Raw genomic sequence first — 26710 nt, forward strand, 5'->3', positions numbered from 1 at the left:
ATCTCTTTCCCCCGGATTCTCTGCCAGGGGACCTCCAAAAATGTCCTGGCTAGTTCTGTGATAGCTGGTGCCAGGGGAGGGGAGGACTCATTCTACTGAATTCACATCAGGACTGGGGGGCCGTGTCACCTCCAGCACTGCCTCCCGCCCGCTGTCATCAGTGGTGTGCGCTCTTGGAAACGTGTGCGGGAAAGGGCCCCGGGGGCCGCCTCCGGTAACCCAACCCTCCCAGAATGCAGGGCCGCCCGTGAAAAGGCAAGATTTCTCAACAGACGCAGAACAAGAGGGACATTTGATGCCTGCCGTGTGCAGCCACTAGTAATCTGTCTTGCCTCACTTTTGTTGGGATTGACTAATGCTGCCCAGCCTTCCCCCAGCCCCACAGATATAAGCCCGGGCTCCGGCTGGCTTCCTGACCGCGAGCGGGCATGGGGCCGGCTGGGCGCCAGTTCGGAGCCCTGATCTGGAAGAACTGGCTTTGCAGACTCAGGCACCCGGTGAGTGCGTGCGGGGCACGCTTCCCAAGGGTCCCGGGGAAGGGAAGAGTGCGGTGTGAGGATGGAGGGTCCGGGGTGGGGGGCCTGGCGGGCCTGGTGGGCCTGCCCCGCTCTGCAGGGAAGTGTGGGAGGGGGGCTGGGTCTCTGGAAGTCAGAACCTGCCCTCAGGGCCAAAATAGCTGAACTGTCACAATCGGCATGAAATCCGGGGGGGATGAGATCCAGGCTGCGCCCATCTGGTGCGAAAAGGGCTAGCTTAGAACCGCCCCCCCCAAAAAATATAAAGATGGAATTTGAACTGTAATCAGTGTTTCGGGGCATCAGCTCTAAAAATGAAACTGCACATCCCCCTGGTTGAGGGGACAAGGCATGCGTAGTATGTTACGGATGCAACCCCACGGCTGGAGGCAGCAGTGTCTGTCGCCAGAGCGGACCTGACACGTCCATTTGGGGCTATTCGATATCACACCTTGAGCCTAATTCTCATCTCTTGGGAACATCGCAAGGCGCCTGAGTAGATTGGAATTGCTCAAACCAGGCTTGTGTTAGTGTTACACAAATAGCCTGTAAGTGTGCGGTTTAACGGAGCAGAAATCACCGGCTTATTAGGATGATGACTTTGCCTTTATTTGTAACGCTGCCAGATTGAAATGAACAGCGTCTCAGTGTCGTTTTCAGCAGACGTAGATCGGCCGTCACAGGGTTTCCGATTCTAAGGTCCACACTGAGCAGACGGGGTTTCCCTGCTGACGCATTGTTCTGTTTGAAGCCATTCAGTAACTGACATTGAATTTCATTTTGCTGACTTCTCATATCCGGAATATTCCTTCTTTCTCAAAATAGGGTAAAGGTCGAAAAAGATGCGTTCTCATGCAAAGGCCTTCAGGATTTAACGACTTCAGTTGGAAATTTGATTGCACAAGTTATTTATGTTTTTAACTTTATGTATTCACTCTGAGAATAATAAGTTGGGGGAGAGGCAGAGAGAGAGAGAGAGAGAGAGAGAGAGAGAGAATCCCAAGCAGGCTCTGCACTGTCAGCGCAAAGCCCGATGCGGGGCTCGAACTCACAAACCGTGAGATAGTGACCTGAACCGAGGTCAGACATTCAACCGACTGAGCCACCCAGGCACCCCTGACAAGTTTTAAGATCAGGAGCTAACAAGGAGGCTTCTGCTCTTAACTGATTGTTAGTGCCTTAGTGTTTTTCAGTTCATGAACATCATATTATAATGACATCATTATATCATGTATATCATTATATAATGTAATCATATTGACTTTGTAAGTCAAAAGTCGAATTTTACTGACATAGAGGTTTTGAGGAACGGAGCCCATTTTCCTGCGGAAGAAATGTCACAGGTGGAAGTTAGTTTCTCAGGCTTTTTGTCTGTCGGCTCAGGGAGGCCGTTTCCAGGATAGTCTAGCCTGTAATGTCAGTTTATACCTAGTCACGGTGACATTCAGATAGACATTCTTCACTCACTCATTCATTTGATGTCGACTCACTGAAGTGTGGTCCTGCACGCTGCCCTTCTTTGCCTCGTGTAGTTATCACCTCACAACATGCCACGGATTTACTGACTTGTCAGCTTGCTCTGGAGCCTGCCTCAGTATCTCAGATCCGTGTGAGCAGGGAACTTTTTCTGATTTGTTCGCCAACGTGTTCTCTAGCACCCAGACGGTATCTGCCCACAATAGGTGTTCGATAAATATTGGTTGCAAGAGTAAAGGAAGAAAGGACTACAATATTTATTGCATCTCTGTTAGATGCTAGATGCTGGATGTGCCAGACAAATTGTGTCCTGCCCTCAAGTTGCTGTAGCTCAGGGGGCGCCTGGGGGGTTCAGTCGGTGAAGCATCTGACTTCGGCTCAGGTCATGATCTCGTGGTTTGTGGGTTCGAGCCCCGCGTCGGGCGCTGTGCTGACAGCTCGGACAGAGAAAAAGCAGTGAAATATACAAGCACATATTTCGTGAGCCTGTTTCTGGGGATAAACCCCACAGATATCCCTGCACAAGCGGGAAATGACAGGCTATTCGGCACGGCACTGCTTGTTATGGCAACATCACAGGGCGCAGGGAGCGCGGGGTGTGGTGTGGAGAATGGGGAGCCCGCCCTCCTGGGTTCCTAACTCTGCTCTGCCACTTCCTAGTTCACTTGCGTAGGCACATTTCCCGACCTGGTTCTCCTCCCTGTAAGAAGAGACTGAATGCAAGGATGAAGTGAGTTAGTGCCCACCGTGTGCCCACATATGTGCCCGATATAGGAGCAGGAACGTTTTCTTTTTTCTTGTTTTTTTTTTTTTTTAATGTTCATTTATTTCTTGAGAGAAAGAGAGAGGGAGACAGAGCATGGGGGGGGTGGGGAGGAGCAGAGAGAGGGAGACACAGAATCCGAAGCAGGCTCCAGGCTCTGAGCTGTCAGCACAGAGTCCGACGCGGGGCTCAAACTCACAGGCTGTGAGATCATGACCTGAGCCGAAGTCAGACACTCAACTGACTGAGCCACCCAGGTGCCCCAGGAATCGTTTTCTTACGTGGGCGATGATGGTGGTGCTGGGAGGTCTCAGGTGCTGGAAGGAGGTGGCCTTGGAGACCGAGGATAGGGGAGGGCCCAGGATGGCTCAGCTTCTGCTTGCACATTGGGGAGCAGCGGCCCCAGGCAGGGAACGTGTTCCCAGCCCTCCGTGCCCACTGCACTGGAAATAGTCCAGCCTTGTGCCAGTGGCTCCAAACTGACCTATTTCCAAGCTGCGTCCCGGCCCCCAGCCATAGCCCGCGAGTGGTTTGTGCACAGGGCTTCCTGCCTCTGCCAATGGGGTGGGGGGGATCGGTGAAACTGTGGGCTAAGCCCCCGACCCCAGGGGACAGGCGGCCTCCAACTGTTTGCAGAGTAAATTCGAAGCAGGCGCTCTTTGTGAGGTGATGCAGACCCAAAGTGCAGTGAGCTATCACCTCACGCTGCTTCTGTATTTTCTTTAAAGAGAAAAAAAAAAACCCTTTGTTTCATGATATTTTATTATTGTATCATTCCTTTAGAAAATGCTTGATCGTGGACGCTTGAGACAGAAAATTAGAATAGTGTAGAATGGATGAATAGTACCCTTATATTCATCTTTGTGCTTAGCTCCATATTGGTGACTTTCCACTCTTCTTGGGAAAAAATTATTAAAAAAATTTTTTTTAATTTTTTTTTTTATTTTTGAGAGCGAGAGAGACATAGTGCGAGCGGGGGGAGGAGCAGAGAGAGAGAGGGAGACACAGAATCTGAAGCAGGCACCAGGCTCCGAGCTGTCAGCACAGAGCCCCACGCGGGGCTGGAACCCACAAACCGTGAGATCATGACCTGAGCGGAAATAGGACGCTTCACCGACTGAACCCCCCAGGCACTCCCATGATGTGATATTTTTACATAATTAAAGTCATAGCTTTTTGCTTTTTGCCATCCCTTAACACGGAAGCCCGACATTTTAAAAGTTTCCCTTCGGTCTTTGAATTTAACGGTTTTGTTGCAAACTAGGCGGTCGGTTGGATACACATAAATTCTTAAACCGTGTCTTTACGCTGGACGTTAAGTTTCCTCCTAGATCTTACTGTTCCACATGACATCTTTATTTTTTAAAATTTTTTTTTTTCAACGTTTATTTATTTTTGGGACAGAGAGAGACAGAGCATGAATGGGGGAGGGGCAGAGAGAGAGAGGGAGACACAGAATCGGAAACAGGCTCCAGGCTCCGAGCCATCAGCCCAGAGCCTGACGCGGGGCTCGAACTCACGGACCGCGAGATCGTGACCTGGCTGAAGTCGGACGCTTAACCGACTGCGCCACCCAGGCGCCCCTCCACATGACATCTTTAGACTTGGAGGACGCATCTCCTGCTAGGTCATTTCTCTGCAGTGAGTTTCCCGGATTCAGGGTTGGATGAGGACAGTGCTCTGGGCACGTCCAGAGCAGCTGAAGGTGCCCCGGGAGCATCCGCAGGGGCCACCTTGGATCAACCTTGCCAACACTCGCAAATGGCCACTGGCCGCGAGCCTTGCCGCATGAATTTACACACACACCTTTACATTTCATTTTAACATAAGTCAATCTGCTTCGTTGCCTCTCATGCTAATAATTTAATAGCAGCAACAAGAAGAAATAAGGAAAGCCAAGCATCCGCTGCTGGGACGTCCTCTTTCTGCACTTTTTGAGGTTTTCCCGTGTTTTTTTAAGACACAGGCTGACCCTTTAGCCTGCACAGGTGGATGGCAGTAGCCCCACCCCCCACCAGTCCCCGCCCCTCAATCCTGGAACAGTGACTGTTCTCTGGGTCTCCTGCCTGTGTTAGAATCTTCCTCTCTGCTCTGTGTTTCTAGTTCCTCTCTCCATCGATGAAAAGCGCATGCAAACCTTTTGAATAGCACAGGGGGATTGGGGCGCACTTTAATATGAGGGCATCATGGTCATATAAACCGGGGGTCCGCTCCCAGCTGTGGGTCGGAGGGGGCTGACGGAAATCACGAAACCCTACCGGCCACCATTTGACCAGGAACCAGGTTCCACCTGCTAGCCCCACACCCCAGGCCCTCGCTACCCATAAAGCCCCACATTCTCGCTTTCGAGGGCCACACGTGTGGCAGAATGCTCGTAGACACAGGCAAGGGTTACGGGGTCTCCTGGCCTGGCTCTCAGGAAGCCCCAAGACTGTGGTGGCTGTGGTGGGCTCCACACTGGCACAAGGCCAGACTCCAACGCCTCCCCACTCCCCTGGGACAGCCCCAGATAAGCCCACCCCAACCCAGGCCACATTGCTCTGAACCTTCCTCCTGGCCCAATGCCTTGGGGCCTGGTCCTTAAAAACACCATCTGGGAAACGACTTTTCTTCTCTTTAACATTTGAGGAACAGATTTTCAACCTGAGCTTCAACTACTGCAAACCTCAGGGCTTCTGTGTGTATGTGTGTGTGTTTTCCTTGTAGGAGATCTTTCTTCTTCTGTAAGTGATGTCTACTCCCAATGTGGGGCTCGAACTCACAACCCTACCGACTGAGCCAGCCGGGTGCCCCTGCTTTTGTAACATCTTTGAATTTTCGTCCACTAATGAACGTAGGTGCTAACAGCCCAATTTAGTGTCAAAAAATAGTTCCTCTTTGGAAACAACACACTGGCCGTGATTCTATATTTTTCTGAAGTTGCAAGAAATTATAGTTATCAAGCCCCAGGGGTAAAGTAGCCCTTCTTGTTTTTGGAAATTGTTTAGGTCTTCAAGATTGATGCTGGCTGGTTTTGTATAATTACAACACATCCACTATTTGTTTCCAGCTTTGCCATAAAGGTCTGTAGGAGTGTTAATTGGAACCAGAGGGTCAAAGGTTAGGAGCTGACCTCTGCTAGGCAGGTTTGAAAAAGGATCAAATGATGGCTCCTGAAAAGATGCTGCACTTACTTAAAAAAATTTCTTTTAATGTTCATTTTTTTTTCAGAGAGAGACAGAGAGACAGAGAGAGAGACAGAGACAGAGAAAGAGACAGAGCGTGAGCAGGGGAGGGGCAGAGAGAAATCCCAAGCAGGCTCCAGGCTCTGAGCTGTCAGCACAGAGCCCGATGCGGGGCTCGAACTCACGGACCGTGAGATCATGCCCTGAGCCGAAGTTGGACGCTTAACCGACTGAACCACCCAAACACCCCAAAGATGCTTCAGTTCTTGTGTATATTTTTTAAACTAGCGGGGTAGGGGCACTGGCTGGCTCAGTCTGTGGACCATGCGACTCTTGATTTCGGGGTTGTTGGTTCGAGCCTGTTGGGTGTGGAGGCTCTGTAAAAATAAAATCTTAACGCAGCAGAATAGCTTCATATTAGAGGAAACAAGAAAGTGCAGGAGTTCCAATAGTAACTATATGAACAGACTGATGTTTTGAAAAGTGTTTGTGGAAGGGGTTACGGACAATAATGACCTGTTTGTGGTTTTTGTGGATTGAAAAAGTTAAAGAAAAGTCACCGGCATGGAATCTTGGTGCTGAAAATATTTACCAATATTCTTGCATTGGGTGTTCTGAGAAGTCAAAAGTGAGACCTCTCCTGTCACCTGCAAGGCAGCAGGGATGCATTGGTGCTGGCGCTGGGACCGTGTGGATCCTGGGACTGTGTCCATCCTGGGATCGTGTTGATCCTGGGACCCAGCCCCAGTTGGCTCGGGCTGCCTTTGCAAACCCACAGGCTGGGTCGGGACTGCAGACAGACACCGTCTCAGCTCTAAGTCTCCAAGTCTGAAAACAGGAGTCCACAAGGCTAGTTGCTTCTGAGCCTTGTCTGCTTGGCTGTGGACAGTGTCTCCGCCCTGTGTCTTCGCACCTCCCTCCCTCCACATCTGTTTCAGCTCACGTGTGTCCTTTTTTCCGTTTTCTTCTGACGCTCAGTTTTAGTCGGTTGGGGAAAACGCATGCCTTTTATATTAAAAGAAACAGATTATTATAGAGAAGAATTAAAAAAAAACTGCTTTTAAAAAAAAGTTTATCTATGTATTTTGAGAGAGAGAGAGAAAGAGAGGGAAAGACAGTGTGAGCAGGGGGAGGGCCAGAGAAAGGGGGGCAGAGAGAATCCCAAGCAGGCTCCAGGCCGTCAGCACAGAGCCCGACGTGGGGCTCTATCTCACAAATCATGAGATCATGACCTGAGCTGAAACCAAGAGTCTGACGTTTAAAGGACTGGGTCCCCAGGTGCCCCTGCATTGTCATGAAAAGATGAAACAGATTGCTTCCGGGACTTTCAACTTCTCCTTTTTATGAGGACACGGTCATTTCTGACCCGGGACCACTGGCCTGACCCCAGCGTGAGGCCTAGCATGACCTCATCTCAACGTAACCAAATCTGCAACGGGCTTGTTTCCAAATCAGGTCGCATTCTGAGGTTCCGGGGGTCCAGACTTGAACATGTGAATCTGGGAAGGAGACAATTCTGCCCCTCACAGGGTGTGTACGTGGCCCATCCTGGGGCTCTAACAAGTTGGTTCGATGAGACAAACCCTCGCCTTGGGTGGCTTGGGACTTTTAAATGGCACAGCGCTCCCGGGTGGCGTGACCTCTGGTGTCACAATCTGTCCCCTCTCTCAAGGAAGAAGTCCGTCAAACAAAGGAAATTCATCAGACCAGGTGCCCCCAGGGGGCACCTGGGGGGCTCAGTCGGTTAATTGCCTGACTCGAGATTTCTGCTCAGGTCACTATGTCACAGTTTGCCGGTTCGAGGCCTGCGTTGGGCTCTGCGCTGACAGCACAGACCTGCTTGGGATTCTCTCTCTGTCTCTTTCTGCCCCTCCCCCCTCAAAAATACATACATAAATATTCAAAGAGAAGGGACGGGTCCCCCTAAGAACGCGTTTCCACCGTCTGCTCAGCATGGAGTGAATCACCACCAGCTGCACGAGCTCCCCTCCAGGCTGGAAGGCTGCAGCCTCTGGGCCATCTCAGCTGCCTGAACTGCCGGCCAGGGGGCCGTGTCCCAGCCAAGGCCAGCGGCCTGAACTCCGCGTGTCTGGTCAGCATCAGTGCGGGGACTGGACCAACGACGACGGTGGGCTCCTGGGCACACAGAAATCCCCTGTGGTGGGGCAGTGAGGGAGAGTCCACACTGGCATTGTCCACTGCCCGTCCATGTCAGGGCCCCAGAACTTTCGACTCAGTGACTCTGGCCCCACAGCAGGTCCTCAGGTCTCTTGTGGAAGGACCCGGCCTCTTGAGCCGGGTTTGGGACACAGCCTGGGGCCTCACTTTCCCAGACAGCTGTCCTGGTGGCGCCAGCCCTGCTCCCTGGTAACCTTGCGCTCAGCGGAACTGACCGCCTGTGCGGCTCTGGTGGTTTAGCCATCCCTGTGGTCAGGGTGTCCTCGTTGGCTGCTGGTTCAAAGTGGAGCCTGGCGGGGTGCCCTGAGGGGTGCCTTCTGAGACCTCTGAGAGCAGGTGGCCTCCACCCATGCACCCCTGGAGCTGCAGACCAGATGTGAGCAAGATGTGCTGAGCAAGATGGTGGGGAGGGAGGCAGGGCGTCCTTGGGCGGCCGTGGGAGCCTCAGGGGAATCCATGTCCCCCTGTGAAGACCCCTGGACGGCCTCCATGGCCGCTCTTTCCTCTGGCTGGCAGTCTGTCTCCGACAGGGGGGCTGGGGAGCAGGTGGCCCTGGCCCCCGGGGGAAACTGGCTTCACCAAAGGTCACCGAGGGTCACTGAAGGTCATTCAAGTGTGTCTCAGCTTACTCAGAGCAGGGGTCCAGGAAAAGTGGTTCAGAAATTGAATATTGAAACACAAATGTCTTTTTGTATCTTTAGGGGGGGTGCAGGCGTGTGTGTAGGCTGCGTGGGTTTCTTTGCCTTTCTCCTGCTCCTACCACGCTGGCCACAGGGCCTTTGCTTTTATTTTGATGGATCTTTTTTTTTTTTTTTAACTTTTTAACGTTTATTCACTTTTTGAGAGATAGAGAGAGACAAAGTGTGAGCGGGGGAGGTGCAGAGAGAGGGAGACACAGAATCTGAAGTAGGCTCCAGCTCCAAGCTGCCAGCACAGAGCCCAATGTGGGGCTCGAACCCACAGACCAGGAGATCATGACCTGATCTGAAAAGTCTGATTCTCAACTGAATAACCCCCCCAGGGGCCCCTCATTTTGATGGATCTTAATATGCTTCCAGTTCCTTACCTTCATCTTCCTTTTCTTCCTCATGGTCTCAGCACACATGATGGAGTGGAGCTCAGAGACCACTTCTGAGGGGCAGTGGGCACACCTTCTGCACAGAAAGTGTGTTAGAGTTTCGCTCACTGTAGATGTTCTTCTGTCCTGCATCAAGGCCCGAGTTGAAGAATGCAAGAAAATCCAGGGGCGCCTGGGTAGCTCAGTAGTTTAGGCATCTGACTTTTGATTTCATCTCGGGTCATGATCTCATGGTTGGTGAGTTCGAGCCCCACATCGAGCCCTGTGCTGACAGCGTGGAACCTACTTGGGATTCTCTCCCTCCGTCTCTGTCTTCCCCTCCCCCACTCTTTCTCTTCCAAAATAAATAAATAAACTCAAAAATAAAAATAAAAAAGAATGTCAGAAGATCCAGTCTTTCAAAAGTGTAGAAAACGAACTGGGTTTCAGAAACAAGGCATCTGATTTCTCGGTTCTCAATGTGGTTGTTTGCCAAGGTGGAAAGGAAACAAAAACCCTGTTTACATTGCCTTTCTGCTGAAAATGTTACCAACATATGGGAAGGGAAAATGGCAAGATCCTCAAAAGGCTAGTTCTGGAAGTTTCTATTTAGCATGGTGAATTCATGTGGCTTCCACGAAGAAACAAAAACAAAAGCAACAACAAACAACCAAAAACCAAAAGCAGAATCATCTTCTTTTCCAGAGAGGTGCCCCCTCCCTACTCCGGGATGTGGGTCTTGTTAGGAATCCTGGAGTTTCCCTGTTTTATTTACTTTGGCTCAGATAAGCCTGGGTTTTGGATTACAAGCAAGGTTAAAACAAAATAAAATGAAACCAACCTCCTGGTAACAATAACTCCAGAGACGAAGGGCAAGGGAGATTTCAGGCTTGTTTTGTGAGATTGTATTACAGGCCCAGGCTGTGTCCCGGGGACCATGGAGACTGAGGAGGACATACATTTTGTCACCCTGGGGCCCCGAGATCAGCTCTGCATTTGCCACTCAGCTGTGTCAGTTGCTCTCTCCACACCTGGGGCCCCTTCCTGCCCTGTCTGCCTGTGGCTAAATCAGTGCTCACCCAAGGGAGGGACATCACGGTCCCAGTCCTGGACCAGATAGCAGGGGCTTGTCCCCAGGCTGTGCTCACAGGCACCTGTCACCCTGCGGGTTCCAAGCAAGAGCTCCTGGCAGAGTCTAACCTGTGCACCCGAGGGCCCCCGTTTGAAAACAACCACTCCTTAGGGATGGGGGGGGCGGGGAAGAGGCAAGCAGGCATGTGCATGCCACCCATCCTGACCTCTCCCAGACTTAGGGGCTGTGTGAGGGACACAGGGCTGCTAGGAGAGACTGATGGTGAAAGGTGACATAGTGTTGTGGGTGCCCTTGGGGGACCTGGGATGTCTTCTCAGCCCTGGCCCTTTCCTGTGTGCTTCCAGTGTCCTGTCTCCCCTGTGCATCATAACTTCCTCAGGTCCCCCACCCCAGGCCTGTTTGGTCTTCCCCACGCCCCTGCAGGGTAGGACTTCTCATTCCCATTTCTCGGATGAGGGAGGCTGAGAGCAGGGGCCACCTGCCCGGGGCCCAGGGGGCAGCGGTCCCCACCTGGCCCGGCCACCCTGGGCAGAACTCTACCCCTTGCTAGATAAAGGTTTGGTCACCTCCACGTCCCTGCCTGGGGCACTGGGTCATCAAGAGTTGCTGTAATGAGGCATTCTGTTGGAGGGCTTCCCTGTCTGCAGCGGTATGAGGACCATGGCCACATACCTCTGATGCAGCATCAAGGTCGTACAGAGCATTACCTTGGTGCTGGGCCTGCTGGTGCCTCCCCAACCCAATCATGTTAGAATACGTTCCAAACAGTGGTACATCCGAGCCAAAAGGAACCCCAACTACTACCCATTGCTGTGGTTTGTGCTACCTGCCGGCCAGCTTTCTTTCAGAAGGGACGTGCAAGTCATGGCTACCAACCGGTGTGTCCAGGGTTGTGTTTTCCTGGCCTGTGTTGGCCTAACTGCATGCGTGTGTGTAGTCTGTGTGCCCAGACTTTGTACAGGTCTGGTGGCACGTTAAACTTTCTTTAGTCTTCTCTTTTGAGACATCAGAGTAAAAGGGAATATTTTTATATTTATTATTATTATTATTTTTAAGTTTATTTATTTGAGAGAGAGAATGAGTGTGAGCAGGGGAGGGGCAGAGAGAGAGAGGGAAGGAGTGAGAGAATCCCACACAGGCTCTGCACTGTCAACACAGAGCCCAACGTGGGGCTTGATCCCAGCAACCGTGAGATCCTGTCTTGAGCTGAAATCAAAAGTTGGATGCTTAACCATCTGAGCCACCCGGGGTTCCCCCAAAGGGAGCATTTTTATCTGTATTTTCCCTTATTTAAATGGTCCATCGGGGCACCGGGCTGGCACAGTCGAGTGGTGCACTCGACTTTTGATCTTGGGATTGTGAGTTTGAGCTCCACGCTGGGGCTATGTGGAGATTACTTAAAAAGAAGATATTAAAAAAATAATAAATTGCCCATCAAATTCTCTTCCAATTTTGTAAGTAGGAGGCTAGTGATTTTCTCCTGTGGTTTAGTCATTGAGACCTTAATGCATGGATTTCAAGTACCCGACCCCCACCCCAACAGTTGTTCCTTTTTGTTTGTTTCTGCATTTTTATTGGCCAGGCTTAGTTTGTATATCTTCCAATATCACCATTGCTTTTTCTTTTTTTTTTTAAATTATTTATTATTATTATTTTTTTTTAAGTATTTTTTTAATTTTTTTTTAATGTTTATTTATTTTTGAGACAGAGAGAGACAGAGCATGAACGGGGGAGGGGCAGAGAGAGAGGGAGACACACAGAATCGGAAGCAGGCTCCAGGCTCTGAGCCGTCAGCCGTCAGCCCAGAGCCTGATGCGGGGTTCGAACTCGCGGACCGCGAGATCGTGACCTGAGCTGAAGTCGGTCGCTCAACCGACTGAGCCACCCAGGCGCCCCTATTATTATTATTTTTTTAATGTTTGTTTATTTTCGAGAGAGAGAGAGAGACAGAGTGTGGGCAGGGGAGGGGCAGAGAGACAGGGAGACACAGAATCTGAATCAGGCGTCAGCACAGAGTCCAATGCGGGGTTCAAATCCACGAGCCATGAGATCATGACCTGAGCCAAAGTCAGACACTTAACCGACTGATCCACCCAAGCGCCCTTGTTGTTTTTAATTTTTAAAAAAATGTTTGCTTATTTTGAGAGAGAGAGAGAGATAGAGCGTGAACTGGGGAGGGACAGAGAGAGGGAGAGACAGAATCCCAGGCAGACTCTGCGTTGCCATCACAGAGCCCAATGTGGGGCTCCATCTCACAAACTGTGAGATCATGGCCTGAGCTGAAATCAAGAGTCAGATGCTTAACCAGCTGAGCTATCCAGGAGACCCTGGTTGAGTCTGTTTTGGACACCTTGAACAGGTGCAACATGAATGTTTAGTATGTGAGTGTTGAACAAAAAGCAATTGCTTTTCAATATAAAGCCAAAAAAGTAACAGCACCAAAAAAACAAAAACAAAAACAAAAAAGTAGGAGAGTGAGAGAACTCATCCATTTCTATCTCTTGGCCCCCAGCTAACTCATTGGCCAACATAAAGATTTGCAAAGGGTCTCTTAGAGACGGAATTTTGGACTCTGTTGGAGAGGGGTTTGGAAGTCCCAGGTCAAGGTGGCAATGGATTTAGGCCAACTGGGTGGATGGTTGCTATTTGGTCTTGAGTCAGGCTTTGTTTGGACCCTCTCTTATTGCAGGGTTTACAGCTAGGACCTCATAATACTTCTGGGAAAGTGCCCTCTTCTGAGAGGCTGACATCCAGAGATCCAAGCGCGCCCCAAAGAGACACAATAGAATTTCATGCTCTAGGCAAAGCCCTTTGTTTCCAAAGACCGAGCAGCAGACTAATTACACGCTTTGCTTCAGCTTCCTTGATATTCTAAACTTGTTATGATGTTTTCCTCCGTGAGTCTCATGACTACCTTCTTCCTGGTAAGAGCCTCCTTCCTTCTTGATTCATCAGCAATTGTGCTTTTTGTACCGGGTCGTTTGGTTCTTTGTGGTTTTCAGTTGTAACCGAAACCACACACTGCCCGAGTAAGCCTGAGGATTTAAAAATGGGTTTCATTAAGCAACGCTCATAAAACGTTCTGTTCAAGTAAAATGGGAAAGTGTTTATTTCATCCACAGGCCTGAGGTTGATTCAGGTTCCCTTGAAAACTAGTCCAAGGAGACCGGGCAACAGACTGTGCACAACATGACCTACCTCACTGGTTGGTGGAAGGCTAAAATAACGGATGAGCACGAGCTTGCAGATGGTCCAGGGCTATGCCGACGAAGGGTGTGAGGACAGGGCCTGGTCGTCCGCACATGTGCATCCCCGGGGGGAACCGCACTCTTGGGATGTGTATGCATACATCTGCTCCATCCTCCCAGGCAGGGACTCAGCCATGGGTGTTCACTGCTGTTCCTCAGTGCCTGACACTTCGACCCACTCCCTGATGAATGAATGGATGAATGGATGGATGGATGGATGGATGAGTGCACTTTTTAAAAAATTTTTTTTATGTTTATTTATTTATTTTTTGAGAGACAGAGAGAGAGAGAGAGGGAGAGAGAGAGAGAGAATCCCAAACTGGTGCCACACTGTCAGCACGGAGCCCAATGTGGGGCTCGAACCCACGAACCTCAAGATCATGACCTGAGCAGAAATCAAGAGTGGGAGGCTTGATCAACTGAGCCACCTAGGCGCCCCTCCCTTTCTTTTAGAGAGAGAGAGAGAGTGAGAGCAGAGGAGAGGGGCAGAGAGAGAGAGGGACAGAGAGAGAGAGAATCTTAAGCAGTCTCCACACTGTCAGCACAGAGCCCGACTCGGGGCTCCAACCCACCAACCTGAAGATCATGACTTGAGTTAATATCAAGAGTCACAGACTCCACCCACTGAGCCCCCCAGGAGCCCCTGAGCGCACTGATTTTCACTGTTCAGTGGACAGCAATTGAACGATACATTCTCCTGTATTTTTGCATGACTTCCGATTTCTTTTTTCTCACTCACAAAATAACATAAGCATTCTTGGGCACACATCTTGATTCATGTATGTAATTACCTACTAGCTCGAACCCTTTTCGTAGGCTCAAACCAGTGTAATAAAGATAAATTAATATGCTTCAACTTATTATATAGTTGTTGAAATATATGGGTCATAGAATGTGCACCTTCTGCTTTGTTAATGTTGTCGGGCTGTTTTCTAAAGTTCCTGTGGATCCGTGTCCCCACCGACACTTGGTGGTGTCAGAGGTTTTACTTTTTTCCGAACTGGTGGGTGTAAAACGGTATTTTGTTGGGGTTTAATTTGCATCTTCCTAAGTACTTCCTACTGCTGAGACCGAGCACCCTGTCGTGTGTGTTATGGGGTGTTCCTAATTTGCTCCTCTCTGCTCTTATCCTTTATCCTTTGAGTATTTTCTATGGGGTAATCAATCTCCCCACTGATTTGTAGGAATGTGTATATATTCTGGAATGTTGATTACATATGTTGAAACAGATTCTCCAAGTCTGTGGCTGGCTGCTGGGTGGCTCAGTCCATTAAGTGTCCGACTCTGGCTCAGGTCATGATTTCGTGGTTCGTGGGTTTGAGCCCCGCGTCAGACTCTGTGCTGACAGCTTGGAGCCCGGAGCCTGTTTCGGAGCCTGTGTCTCCCTCTGTCTCTGCCCTTCCCCTGCTTGTGCACTGTCTCTTTCTCAAAAATAAACATTAAAAAATTTTGTTATATAAATGACACTTCTAAAAAAATAGCTTTTCTGAAGAATAGAGATTTTAATTTTAATATGGCTTAATTTCCCTTTGTTGTTCATGCTTTTTTCTGTCGTGTTTAAGACTGCCAAGACATGAAGAAGGTGCACCATGTATTCTTATAAACATCTTAAAGTTTCTTTTTCTCACTTTTAGAGCTTTGTATAAAATGAGAGCTCAGGATCGGATACCTCCCTGCCTCTGCTCCCCGACTCTGCAGATCACCCATGACCTGGTGGTTTGTTGAGTAGCAACTTTTTCTGCCATTGGTCCGCTGACCACCTTCTTCCTCTATCAGGTTTCCAAATATGCCAAGTTCTGTTCCTGGGCTCTCTTTGCCTCTCCTCAGGTCAGTTTCTGTATCGCTGAACTGACAGTACGCTGTGTCTTCCCATCTTAATTTTATTGGAAGTTTTGATACGTGAGAGGACAAATCCTTTCAAGCCGTTGGTGAAAATTGTCTTGGATATTGACCTTTGATCTCCCGGGTACATTCCTGAACCAGCTCATTAAAATCGACACCTGCCAAATCAAAATGCAACAGGCAAAAACTTGTCAGGATTCCACTGGAATTGCGTTGAGCCCATGGACTAGCTTGGGTAGAATGAACCCCTTGGTGATATTGACATTGCTTGTGCATCGCCAACGTGCTCTGTTTGTTTACCCGGTTCTCTCTGGTGTCTTTCAATAAAGTTTCACAATTTTCTTCATGAAAGAATTGCACGTATTTTGGGTAGATTTTCTTCCCTAGGTGTTTTATACTTTTGTCAAAACTATAAACGGCATCTTATTTAAAAAGTACTATTTCAAAAAAATGTATTTTCTAAGTGATTCTTACCGGTGTAGGGAATTATCGAGAGACAGGTATTGAATTTTCTTGGATGAAAGTAAATTCGTGATTGCCTTTTTTCCTAAGCTTTTATTTTTGAGTAATCTGTACTCAGTGTGGAGCTCTGAGATCAAGAGTCACAAGCTCCACCAACTAAGCCAGCCAGGCGCCCCTCTAATTTTCTCTCTGTGTTTCTATCACTTATTGGTTTCTATTTTCTTGAGGACGTTTAACAAGTTTATAAATGCCTCCAATTATTGCATCTTCCTCTCCTCTCACTTCTTTTATTACGTTGTGATCCTTTCTATATATGATGGTTCTTTTTCTTAAGCCTCTTGTCTGAATCTAAAGATATTTAATCAGCTTCTGGTTTCTTGCTCTTGCTGAGTCCCTCGCAAGTCTGACCATTCCTTTGACATGGTGTGGCTTTATTTCTTGAATTGCTTTTGAGAACTTTTCTTTGACTTAATTGTGCTGAAGTTTTTGGGTTTTTTAAATAACTTTTTTAATACTTTTGAGAGAGAGAGACAGAGACAGAGAGAGACAGAGAGAGACAGGGCACAAGCTGGGGAGGGGCAGAGAGATAGAGAGGCAGACACAGAATCCCAAGCAGGCTCCAGGCTCTGAGCTGTCGGCACAGAGCCTGACACGGGGCTTGAACCCAGGAACCGTGAGATCATGACCTGAGCCGAAGACGACACTTCGCACTGTGCTGAAGTTTTTAATGTGGATTTATGTTTCCTGGTAAGTGTTATATTTCCATTATCAATGAATCTCTGTCATCGTATGTTCTGGAGAATTCTCAGGCATTCGTTATTTAAATATTGCCTTACCTGCCTCTCCTCCATTCCCTTTGAGGGGACTTTCCTTTATAACTAAATCTTACACTTAAAGATTCAACTTATGATTCTCTCTTCTCTTCGATTTATTTTTTGTCACTCTCCTCGCCCCAGCTCTCTGGAGATTTCTTTCTGGAAGTCCAGCCATGCAGTAAGAACTGTGTTCTCCTAGCAGGAGTCCTGTAGTTTCTAGCTGACGTGCTACCAGAATCAGAGGTGACATGACTGGGTATTAAACTTTGCCCCATTTTTTATTTTGGCCGGATGTCATTGCCCAGAGTTCCCCCTTGGGTTTCATGGACTAGGGCTTCACATAATCAGATGAAAAGAATCCAAAGTCGTAGAACAATTTGCCCCAAACTGGATGGAGTGAATATGGTATAAAACACTGGTTGGAGGGGCGCCCAGGTGGCTCAGTCGGTTAAGCGTCTGACTCTTGATCTTGGCTCAGGTTAATAAATGATCTGTGTTCTTTACGATTGAGAATATTCGTATGTTGCTTTTCATTTAAGGGCCATTTTGGTTGGTTATCATATTTTTATCACACTTTCTTTCTCTTTGAACTTTGTAAATACTGATGCGTCGGCATCCAGCGCGGAATGTTGCGAAGATATATTTGAGGCTGGACTGATTTTTCCCCCTCCTTTCAGTGAGTTGCCTTTTTTCTCCCCTTCTGGAGACCTGTGCTAATCTTCCTTTATCTTTGGGGCTCGATAGTCATAGCTCAGCTATAGCTTATTTTTCCCCCCTGAAATACAACATATTCTTTTGGTCTTCAGAACAACTCTTCTCTATTTCCGGAAGTTCTGTGTTCTATCTCTGAGCATGTTTTTTGTTGTATTTGTCGGATGCTTTTCTGTGTTTATGGTTCTACCTTTAAAAATGTTTTAAAGAAAATCCCCGTTGTGATCTCAGACTGTTCCTCTGATGCAGAAATTCAAATTCAACCAGCGTCTGCTCTCTGTGTAGTTTCTAGGTCTAAATTTTGGATTTCCACAATAATCATTCTGTTATTGTTGTGTTTTCCTTACATCTGCAACCTCTCTTTTTCATTTACCATCTTTTTTTTTCTTTTGAGCTCTTTTTTTCCGAAAGTTTGCTCTTACTAAATTGTTTTTATTTACGAAGCAGTTGTAAAGAAATTTCATGTTCTTTGGGTTGTTTCTTTTCCAGTCGTGCTTTATGACTTTGGTTTGCGTGTTTGGGTGATTCCCTCCAGAATGCTTAGACAGCTTTCTTTTGTCTAATCTGATTTCTTTTGCGCTTTCTTTTAATCTGATTCGTTCTGGGAGGGCTTAGCCGGGTGTTGTGTTTGTTCTGGACTCTCTTGTCGATAGATCTGAGACCAGTCTGATTTCTCCTTCAAACCCCAGTGCGGTCCCTGAGCTTACCCTATATATGTTGATTGCCAACAGCAGGGGGGGTGGTGGGGATGAGGGAGGACTCACATCCCCATGGCAGGAGATGCAGACATTATTACCCTGGCTGGGCTCTGGGCTCTGGGCTCTGGGCTCTGGGTTCTGGGCTCTGGGCTCCGCTTTGGAATTTTCTCCAGTGTTTTATTTTTATAGTTTTCATTTAAAAGTTTTTTTTTTTTAAATTTTTCATTTATTTTGAGAGAGAGAGATAGGGTGCAAACAGGGGAGGGGCAAAGAGAGAGAAGGAGAGAGAGAATCCCAAGCAGGCTCTGCTGTCAGGACAGACCCCCATCCGGGGCTCGATCTCACGAACCGTGAGATCATGACCTGAGCCGAGATCAAGAGTCGGATGTTTAACCAACTGAGCCCCCCTGGGTTCCCCTTCGTCCAGTATTTTATAGCATACTCACTCCATCCGATTTCGGGGAAGTTGTTCTCCAACAGACTCAGACTCATTGCTCACTTCTCTGTGTTTCGTTTATTGCTCGCAGCTTTCTCTGACTCCTGCGGGAAGAAGGAGGGAGGTGATGCCTTCAGGGCTCTCACCCCGCAGATGCGGGCGCTGGGGAGGCCCCCCAGGATGACAGGTTTGGAGCTGCTGGGCTGAGTTAGGACTGAACGTGCTTGATCTGCTCTAGAGACCTGTTTCTTGGCATTTTTGTGGCTTTCATCTTATATAAAGACAAGTTGGCTCTCTTTCTCCTCTACCTTCTTTTCTTTGTCTCGTCTCATTCTGTCTGGAAGAAGAAAAAGTCTGTAAGGAGACACCAATGTTTTACCCGAGAGCCGTTGACATATGTATTTCTGTGTGTGTGCTGTGAAAGTCTCCGCCAAATGCTGCTGCATCTCAGCTGTGTTTTTAGGAACCAAGGAGGGGCACCCATTGAGGTCATGGGGAGGGCGACTGTGGAATCGGGGGTGCAGAACTGAATACTTTTTCCATTCCCTGGTGGGAGATCCCCTGCTGTGTGGGCACCTGATCCAGTGGCTGCTGTTTTGTGAGCCCAGGTGATTCTCCCAGCTGATTCTTTTTTTTCTTTTCTTTCTTTCTTTTTTAATGTTTATTTATTTTTGAGAGAGTGCAAGCAGGGGAGGGGCAGAGACAGAGGGGGACAGAGGATCCAAAGCAGGTTCTGTGCTGACAGCAAAAAGCCCGATGCGGGGCTCAAACTCACGAACTGCGAGATCATGACCTGAGCCAAAGTCGGATGCCCAGCTGACTGAGCCCCCCAGGCGTTCCAAGCTGATTAATTTCTTGAGAGCACAGCATCTTGTAGCATCTGCTCCGGGCTGCCTTAGGGGACAGCATGGGTGCTGTCTGTTCTCGGCCCTTCCAGTGTGGGGAAGCCCCTCGTGGGGGTCCCATGGTGTGGGCGATGGGGGGAAGCATTCCCAGTTAGCAGGGAGGGGATCAAAAATGTCAGGTAAGACTCCAGGCCAATGAGGACACATGAGAAGGAAACCAGGGTACAAAAATATGATGAGAAAGAGCCTCTGAGCGCCTCTGGGAGAGAGTCTTGTGAAAGGAGGTGATTCACTGGCTCACAATGGGCAGTGACACAGCAGAACTGGGCGTTTCAATACTTGTCTTCTGAACGGAGTTATTTCACATTCGAACAATGGGAGATTTTTACCCTACCTGTGCTTTTTGGAGCAGCTGGTGATTATCTTACAAATAAAAAACTAACATACTATTTTCTTTAACGTTTATTTATTTTTGAGAGAGAGAGAGAGAGAGAGCAGGGGAGGGTCAGAGAGAGAGAGAGAGACATAGGCTGCACAGAGCCTGCACAGAGCCTGACTTGGGGCTAGAACTCACGAACCATGAGATCATGACCTGATCCGAAGTCGGATGCTTAACTGACTCAACCACCCAGGCGCCCCCTGAGATACTATTTTTTAAAGTGTAACTGGGGGTTCTGTTTCAGTTCAAGATCTTTAAGAAATTGCTAGATTATACGATGTAGAGTTTTGCTTTTTTAACGATGTTATTTCCATTTGAAACTGGAGATTTTCCACTGAAGTGAGGACTGGACAGGTAAATTCTTATAGCTTCACAGCTGCCACTGCCTATTTTAATTTGGCCATGATAAGGGTCCCTTGAATGATGATCATTCATTCATTATGTGTAGGAACAAGAATCCAGATGCTATAAATAAAAAGATTGATGAATTGATTGCATCAAAGATTTTGACAATTAAAAGGCAAATAAGACACTGGAGAAAATATTTGCTTAAATACTTTAAGCCGACAAAGGACCAATGAAGAAATTCCTTAACTCAAAAAGAAAATAGGAGACAATGATTTGCAGACCAGTAAAAACAAAACAAAACAAAACAAAACAAAACAAAACAAAAAAAACAGAAAGAAAAAAAGTACGTAAAGTGGGTTTTAAAATAGTAAGATGCCCTCATTTCTTTAAAAATTTTTTTAAATGTTTTTAAGTTTATTTTTGAGAGAGACAGACAGACAGACCACAAGCAGGGGAGGGGCAGAGAGAGAGGGAGACACAAAATCCAAAGCAGATTCCAGGCTCTGAGTTGTCAGCACAGAGCCTGACTCGGGGCTTGAACTCATGAACTGTGAGATCATGACCTGAGCTGAAGTTGGACGCTTAACCGACTGAGCCACCCAGGTGCCCACTCTTTTTAAGTTAATATATTCCTTTTGTGGAGGGGGGAGGGGCAGAGAGAGAGGAAGAGAAAATCCCAAGCAGGCTCCACACTCTCAGTGCAGAGCCAAATGCGGGGCTCAAACCCACAAACCGCGAGATCATGACCTGAGTCCAAATCAAGAGTCAGACCAACTGAGCCACCCAGGCACCCCAGTAAGACATCCTGTTTAGTGTAAAACCACGTATCCTCCTATCCTGCTAGAGTGTAAATTTCTGTTCGTGCATTATTGAATGCCTAGCCTGTTTTGTGTCTGACCGTACACTTTTGTATCATATATATGTATAAATATATATATATATTTATATGTAATAGAAAAATGTGCACAGGGAAGAATAGGGAGTGAATGGACAAGGAATTATTGTAGATTTGACTTATGAAAAATGCTTGACCTTAATAATTAAAGAAAAACATTTTTTTGCATATCACTTTGACAAAATAATGACAGAAATTTGAAGGTTTGTTAATCTCAGGAGAGTGTGTTTGGAGGGAATGATGGCTGGGCTGGTTTGTACTGGGTGTGTTTTGTATGATTAGAAATCATACACACTTTGACTCAAGAATCTCATTTGCAACGACACTTCATAAGCATACTTACAACAGTCAGCCAAATATGTACAGAAACCTCATGATAGCAATGGCCCCAAACAGAAAACCTTGCACGTTTCCATGAACTAGGTGATTGGTTGAATAAATTACATTCTACAGTAGATTATCGTGTTCTCTTTAAAAACAATGAGACAGTTCTATAAGTGCTGATATGAAAAACTGTTTCCAAAAACATTAGTTAGGCTTATATATACTTTAAAAAAAATGAATTCAGAAAGCTGTTGAGGGGAGCCGAGGTGGCTTAGCATCCAACATCGGTTAAGCATCCAACTTCAGCTCAGGTCATGATCTCACGGTTCGTGAGTTCGAGCCCCGCATCGGGCTCTGTGCTGACAGCTCAGAGCCTGGAGCCTGCTTCCGATTCTGTGTCTCCCTCTCTCTGCCCCTCCCCTGCTCACACTCTGTCTCTCTCTCTCTCTTCAAAAATAAAATAAACTTAAAAAAATTATTTTTAAAAAGAAAGCAATTGAGATAATTTATCCTTTGGGAGAATGGCTGTATTCTTTCTGTACTTTTTAAATTTCCTAACCATGCATAATATGTAATTACTTATAATATCGAGAGTTGTTATACGTATGAGTCTTGGGTCTGTGGACCATTATCTGTGTTCTTTATACCTCTCTGTCTTAAAAAATGGCTCTCATATGCTATTTAAAAAATTTTTAAAACAGAAAGTTAATTATGTATTTCTTCTTTTTTTCAAAGTATATTTATTTTGAGAGAGAGGAATATATTTATTTATTTTGAGAGAGAAATATATTTGTTTATTTTGAGAGAGAGAGAAAGCAGGCGAGCAGGGGAGGGGCAGAGAGGGAGGGAGGGAGAGAATCCCAAGCAGCCTCCGTGCTGTCAGCACAGAGATCATGACCTGTGAGATCATGACCTGAGCCGAAATCAAGAGTCTGACGCTTAACTGACTGAGCCACCCCGGTGCGCCTGTATTTATTCTTCTTAACGGTATCAAGTCATTGCTGAATTTGTGGCATGTTTTCCGTTTTGCACATTTAGTTTCAGCCGGAACTAGTTATGGAATCTTCCCACACCACACCCCTACTCCCATACTTGAAGAAATGATTATTTGTTGTAGAGAATGAGCTAGATGACTTGAATTGGTGGTCTTCTGAGTGTTCCCGACCTCTCTGGCTGTTTTAATCACCATCCTTTGAGTAGACGTTGGCCTCCTGTAGACATTTGCCCCATTATAAAGATGTATGATATTGGATTTCCGCACTCGGTCAGGGAACTTTCCATAATGATGCACTTTCTGGCACAAGAAATATTACATCATGAACTCTTTCAAAAGTGGTGATTTCTTTTCTTTAACTACAGTGGGGATTGAAACCTTTCCACCTGTGTTTTGTCTTTATGGCTTCAGGCCACATACACCCTCCTGGCCGCATTTCGATGCCATTTCCTTATAGGGAAGAATTGTGAAGGGCAGTTCAAAGAGCAAAGGAACCAAAGAGGCGAAAAGTTTGTTTTAGCTCAAAGCATTATAACTTGGAGTCTAAAAAAACCGTCTTTAGTGTTAGGGTGGGTACCCCTACCTCCCTAACCTGCAGATTTTAGGTTTTTGTTCATGCATTATTGAGTGCCTAACCTGTTTGGTGTGTGGTTATAAACGCTTGTCTTTGTGGAATGATACGAGTGGAAGTCTACAGGAGAACATGATCCACCATAAAACCACGGAAGAATGAGGACAAAAAGAATAATCTGGGGGCGCCTGAGTGGCTCAGTTGGTTAAGTGTCTAACTTCAGCTCAGGTCACGATTTCATGGTTTGTGTGTTTGAGCCCCACATCGGGCTCTGTGCTGACAGCTTGGAGCCTGGAACCTGCTTCAGATTCTGTCTCTCTCTCTCTCTCTCTCTCTGCCCCTCCCCTACTCATGCTCTGTCTCTCTCTGTCTCTCAAAAATAAAACAATGTAAAAAAAAAAAGAATAATCTGGTGATAATCGAGGATAATTCTTTTTTTTTTATTATTTACTTATTTTGAGAGAGACAAAGATAGCGTGAGTAGTGGAGGGGTAGACAGAGGCAGAGAGAGAATCCCAAACAAGCTCTGCGCTGTCAGAACAGAGCCCGATGCAGGGCTCAAATTCTTGAACCATGAGATCATGACCTAAGCTGAAACCAAGAGTCCCAAGAGTTGGTGCTTAACCGACTGAACTACCCAGTGCCCTGAGGATTTTCTTCTTAATTAGTTTTTCACTGGGCTGAACCTTGGGTATTTCATTCTCAAATAATTAAATTCCATGCATCCATGGTAATTCCTTTGTCTTTTTTGACTGAGGACGCAAAGCTATGCGAATTACCGTGATTGTTACATGTGGCTCTTTTGTTGTCTGTGTCAGGAGATTTGGCTCCAGTAATCTGACTTTCAGGAATTTGTTCCAGTCTTAAGAAAGTAATTCAAAAGAAGAATTATTTAGGCACAAACACTATTCACTGATGGAAGATATGGGAACCATGGTGTATCCATTTGGTAAGAATGTTATGCAACTGGTAAGGGACTAGGTATGAGCCTCGTGTGGCATCACTGGAAGATGCTGGAAAAATGAAGGTCGATGTCTGTGCCCCCACCACCTCGGGGAAAATGCCTGTGTAAGTGGAAAGTCAGGAATGTTAAAGAAATTGGAAAAATTAAAATAGCTTGTTGGAAAGTGAGAAATATGAATGAAGTTATTTATTGAATTTCTTTAATGTCATCAAGTCTGCCATAATTAAGAATGTGGAGGGGTGCCTGGGTGGCTCAGTCTGTTAAGCGTCCGACTTCAGCTCAGGTCATGATCTCACAGCTCGTGAGTTCAAGCCCCGCGTCGGGCTGTGTGCCAACAGCTCAGAGCCTGGAGCCTGCTTCGGATTCTGTGTCCCTCTCTCGCTCTGCCCCTCCCCTGCTCATGCTCTGTCTGTCTCTCCCTCTCTCTCAAGAATAAATAAACATTAAAAAAAATAATGTGGACAAAAAAGAAAGAAACAGAAAACAAGTGTTTTGGGAAACGTACAAGGAGGTGACAGTCGCGGGTCCAGATGACGAACGAACTGTGGACCCGTGGCTCAAATCAGTGTTCTCAGAGATGCTCAGTAAGGATGACAATATTCTCCTTTTTTTTTTAATTAAAAAAATTTTAAGTTTATTTATTTTTGAGAGAGAGACAGCATGGTAGGGACAGAGAGAGAGGGAGAGAGAGAGAATCCCAAGCAGGCTCTGCACTGGCAGCACGGAGCTCCATGTGGGACTCGAACCCACAATCCAAGAGATCATGACCTGAACCGAAACCAAGAGTTGGACACCCAACTGACTGAGCCACCCAAAGCCTTGACAATGACCTCCTTTAAGGGAGGCCTGAGTGAGCAGCAACCCATCCTGCAGGCAAGGGGGCTATTACAATGCTTTGCCATTTATTCAAACTCTAATTTTTTTTTCCCAACATCCTTCTTCAGGTCCTTTCTCTTGCTGAATTCTTTTGGCCATGTATCCTCTTCATGATTCTGACAGTGCTTCGTTTTCAAGAGCCTCCCAGACACAGAGACAATTGTGAGTGTTACTTTGGCTACACTTCTTGCATTATAGACCCTCTGGAGGAAGAAAATGCAGCTCTTTCCTCTGTTGTTTATAAACTGTGAATTCTGAGTGGAATGAACACATAAGGTTCACTGTGATACCACAATAGCTATATTTCCGGGGTATGTGCCAGTAAGCATCAATTTGTATTTTTTTCTGTTAAGAATCATATTCACACATACCTGTTCCATCTAGCATATAGATTTATTCTTCTAACTAAACTGCCTTTGTGAGAATAGGTTTAGATGCTATTATAGATATATCAAGAGTAGAAGAAGAGGTAAAAGGTGACAGATACACTTTAGTCTATCAACAAGATAGTGATGGCATTGGTGGTTATGGTGGTGCGGATGGTGCTGGTGATGATGGTGATGATGACGATGATGATAGTGACAGTGATGACAGCTATCATGGTGTCATAGTGATGACGATGGTGATGATGTTGTTGGTGGCAAAGATAGTGATGATGCTGCTGCTGATGGTGATGATGATGATGGTGACGATGGTGACGAGGATGGTGATGGTAGTGATGACGGTGATGGTGATGATAGTGATGAAGGTGGTGATAGTGATAATGGTGATGATGTTATTGTTGGTGGAGGTAGTGATGATGTTGGTGATGGTGATAATGGTGGTGATGATGGTAATGATAATGGTGATGATGATGATGATGATGGCAATGGGGACAGTGATGGTGGTGATGATGGTGATGGTGATGATGGTGGTAATGGTGATGATGATCATGGTGATGATGACGGTGATGATGATGATGGTGATGGTGGTGATGGTGGTGGTGATGGTGGTGATGGTGATGATGATGGTGATGACGGTGGTGATGGTGCTGATGATGGTGGTGGTGATGGTGGCGATGGTGGTGGTGATGGTGGTGATGGTGGTGGTGGTGATGGTGGTAGTGGTGATGATGGTGATGGTGATGATGGTGGTAATGGTGATGATGATGATGGTGATGATGACGTTGATGATGATGATGGTGATGATGGTGGTGATGGTGGTGGTGATGGTGGTGATGGTGATGATGATGGTGGCGATGGTGGTGGTGACGGTGGTGATGGTGGTGATGGTGGTGGTGGTGATGGTGGTAGTGGTGATGATGGTGATGGTGATGATGGTGGTAATGGTGATGATGATGATGGTGATGATGATGGTGATGATGATGATGGTGATGATGGTGGTGATGGTGGTGGTGATGGTGGTGATGGTGATGATGGTGGCGATGGTGGTGGTGATGGTGGTGATGGTGATGGTGATGATGGTGGTGGTGGTGATGATGGTGGTGGTGATGGTAGTGGTGGTGATGGTGGTGAGGTGGTGGTGATGGCGGCGGTGATGGTGGTGATGGTGGTGGTGGTGATGATAATGGTGATGGTGGTAGTGGTGATGATGGTGATGGCGATGATGATGGTGGTGATGGTGGTGATGATGGTGGTGGCGATGGTGGTGGCGATGGTGGTGATGGTGGTGATGGTGGTGGTGGTGGTGGTGGTAGTGGTGATGATGGTGATGGCGATGATGGTGGTGGCGATGGTGGTGGCGATGGTGGTGGCGATGGTGGTGGTGATGGTGGTGATGGTGGTGATGGTGGTGGTGGTGGTGGTGGTAGTGGTGATGATGGTGATGGCGATGATGATGGTGGTGATGGTGGTGATGATGGTGGTGGCGATGGTGGTGGTGATGGTGGTGATGACGATGGTGATGATGGTGGTGGTGATGGTGGTGGTGATGGTGGTGGTGATGGTGGTGATGGTGATAATGGTAGTGATGATGGTAATGATGATAGTGATGATGG

At 47.1% G+C, this 26710-nt stretch overlaps 1 protein-coding gene across 1 annotated transcript in view; it reads left to right on the forward strand.

Moving 5' to 3' along the window:
• The first annotated feature begins 428 nt into the window (after nt 1-428).
• ABCA13 (ATP binding cassette subfamily A member 13) overlaps nt 429-26710 on the forward strand; it is a 394379-nt gene continuing 368097 nt past the window's right edge. Inside the window, exons 1-2 of the mRNA XM_047096975.1 lie at nt 429-497; nt 24783-24876. Of these exons, the coding sequence (XP_046952931.1) occupies nt 429-497; nt 24783-24876 (163 nt within the window). The remainder of the gene's footprint in view (nt 498-24782; nt 24877-26710) is intronic.

This window comes from Lynx rufus, unplaced genomic scaffold (genome assembly GCF_022079265.1).
Source record: "Lynx rufus isolate CCGP_SWC_20201006 ecotype Redwood Valley unplaced genomic scaffold, mLynRuf1.p SCAF_4, whole genome shotgun sequence".
NCBI lineage: Eukaryota > Metazoa > Chordata > Mammalia > Carnivora > Felidae > Lynx > Lynx rufus.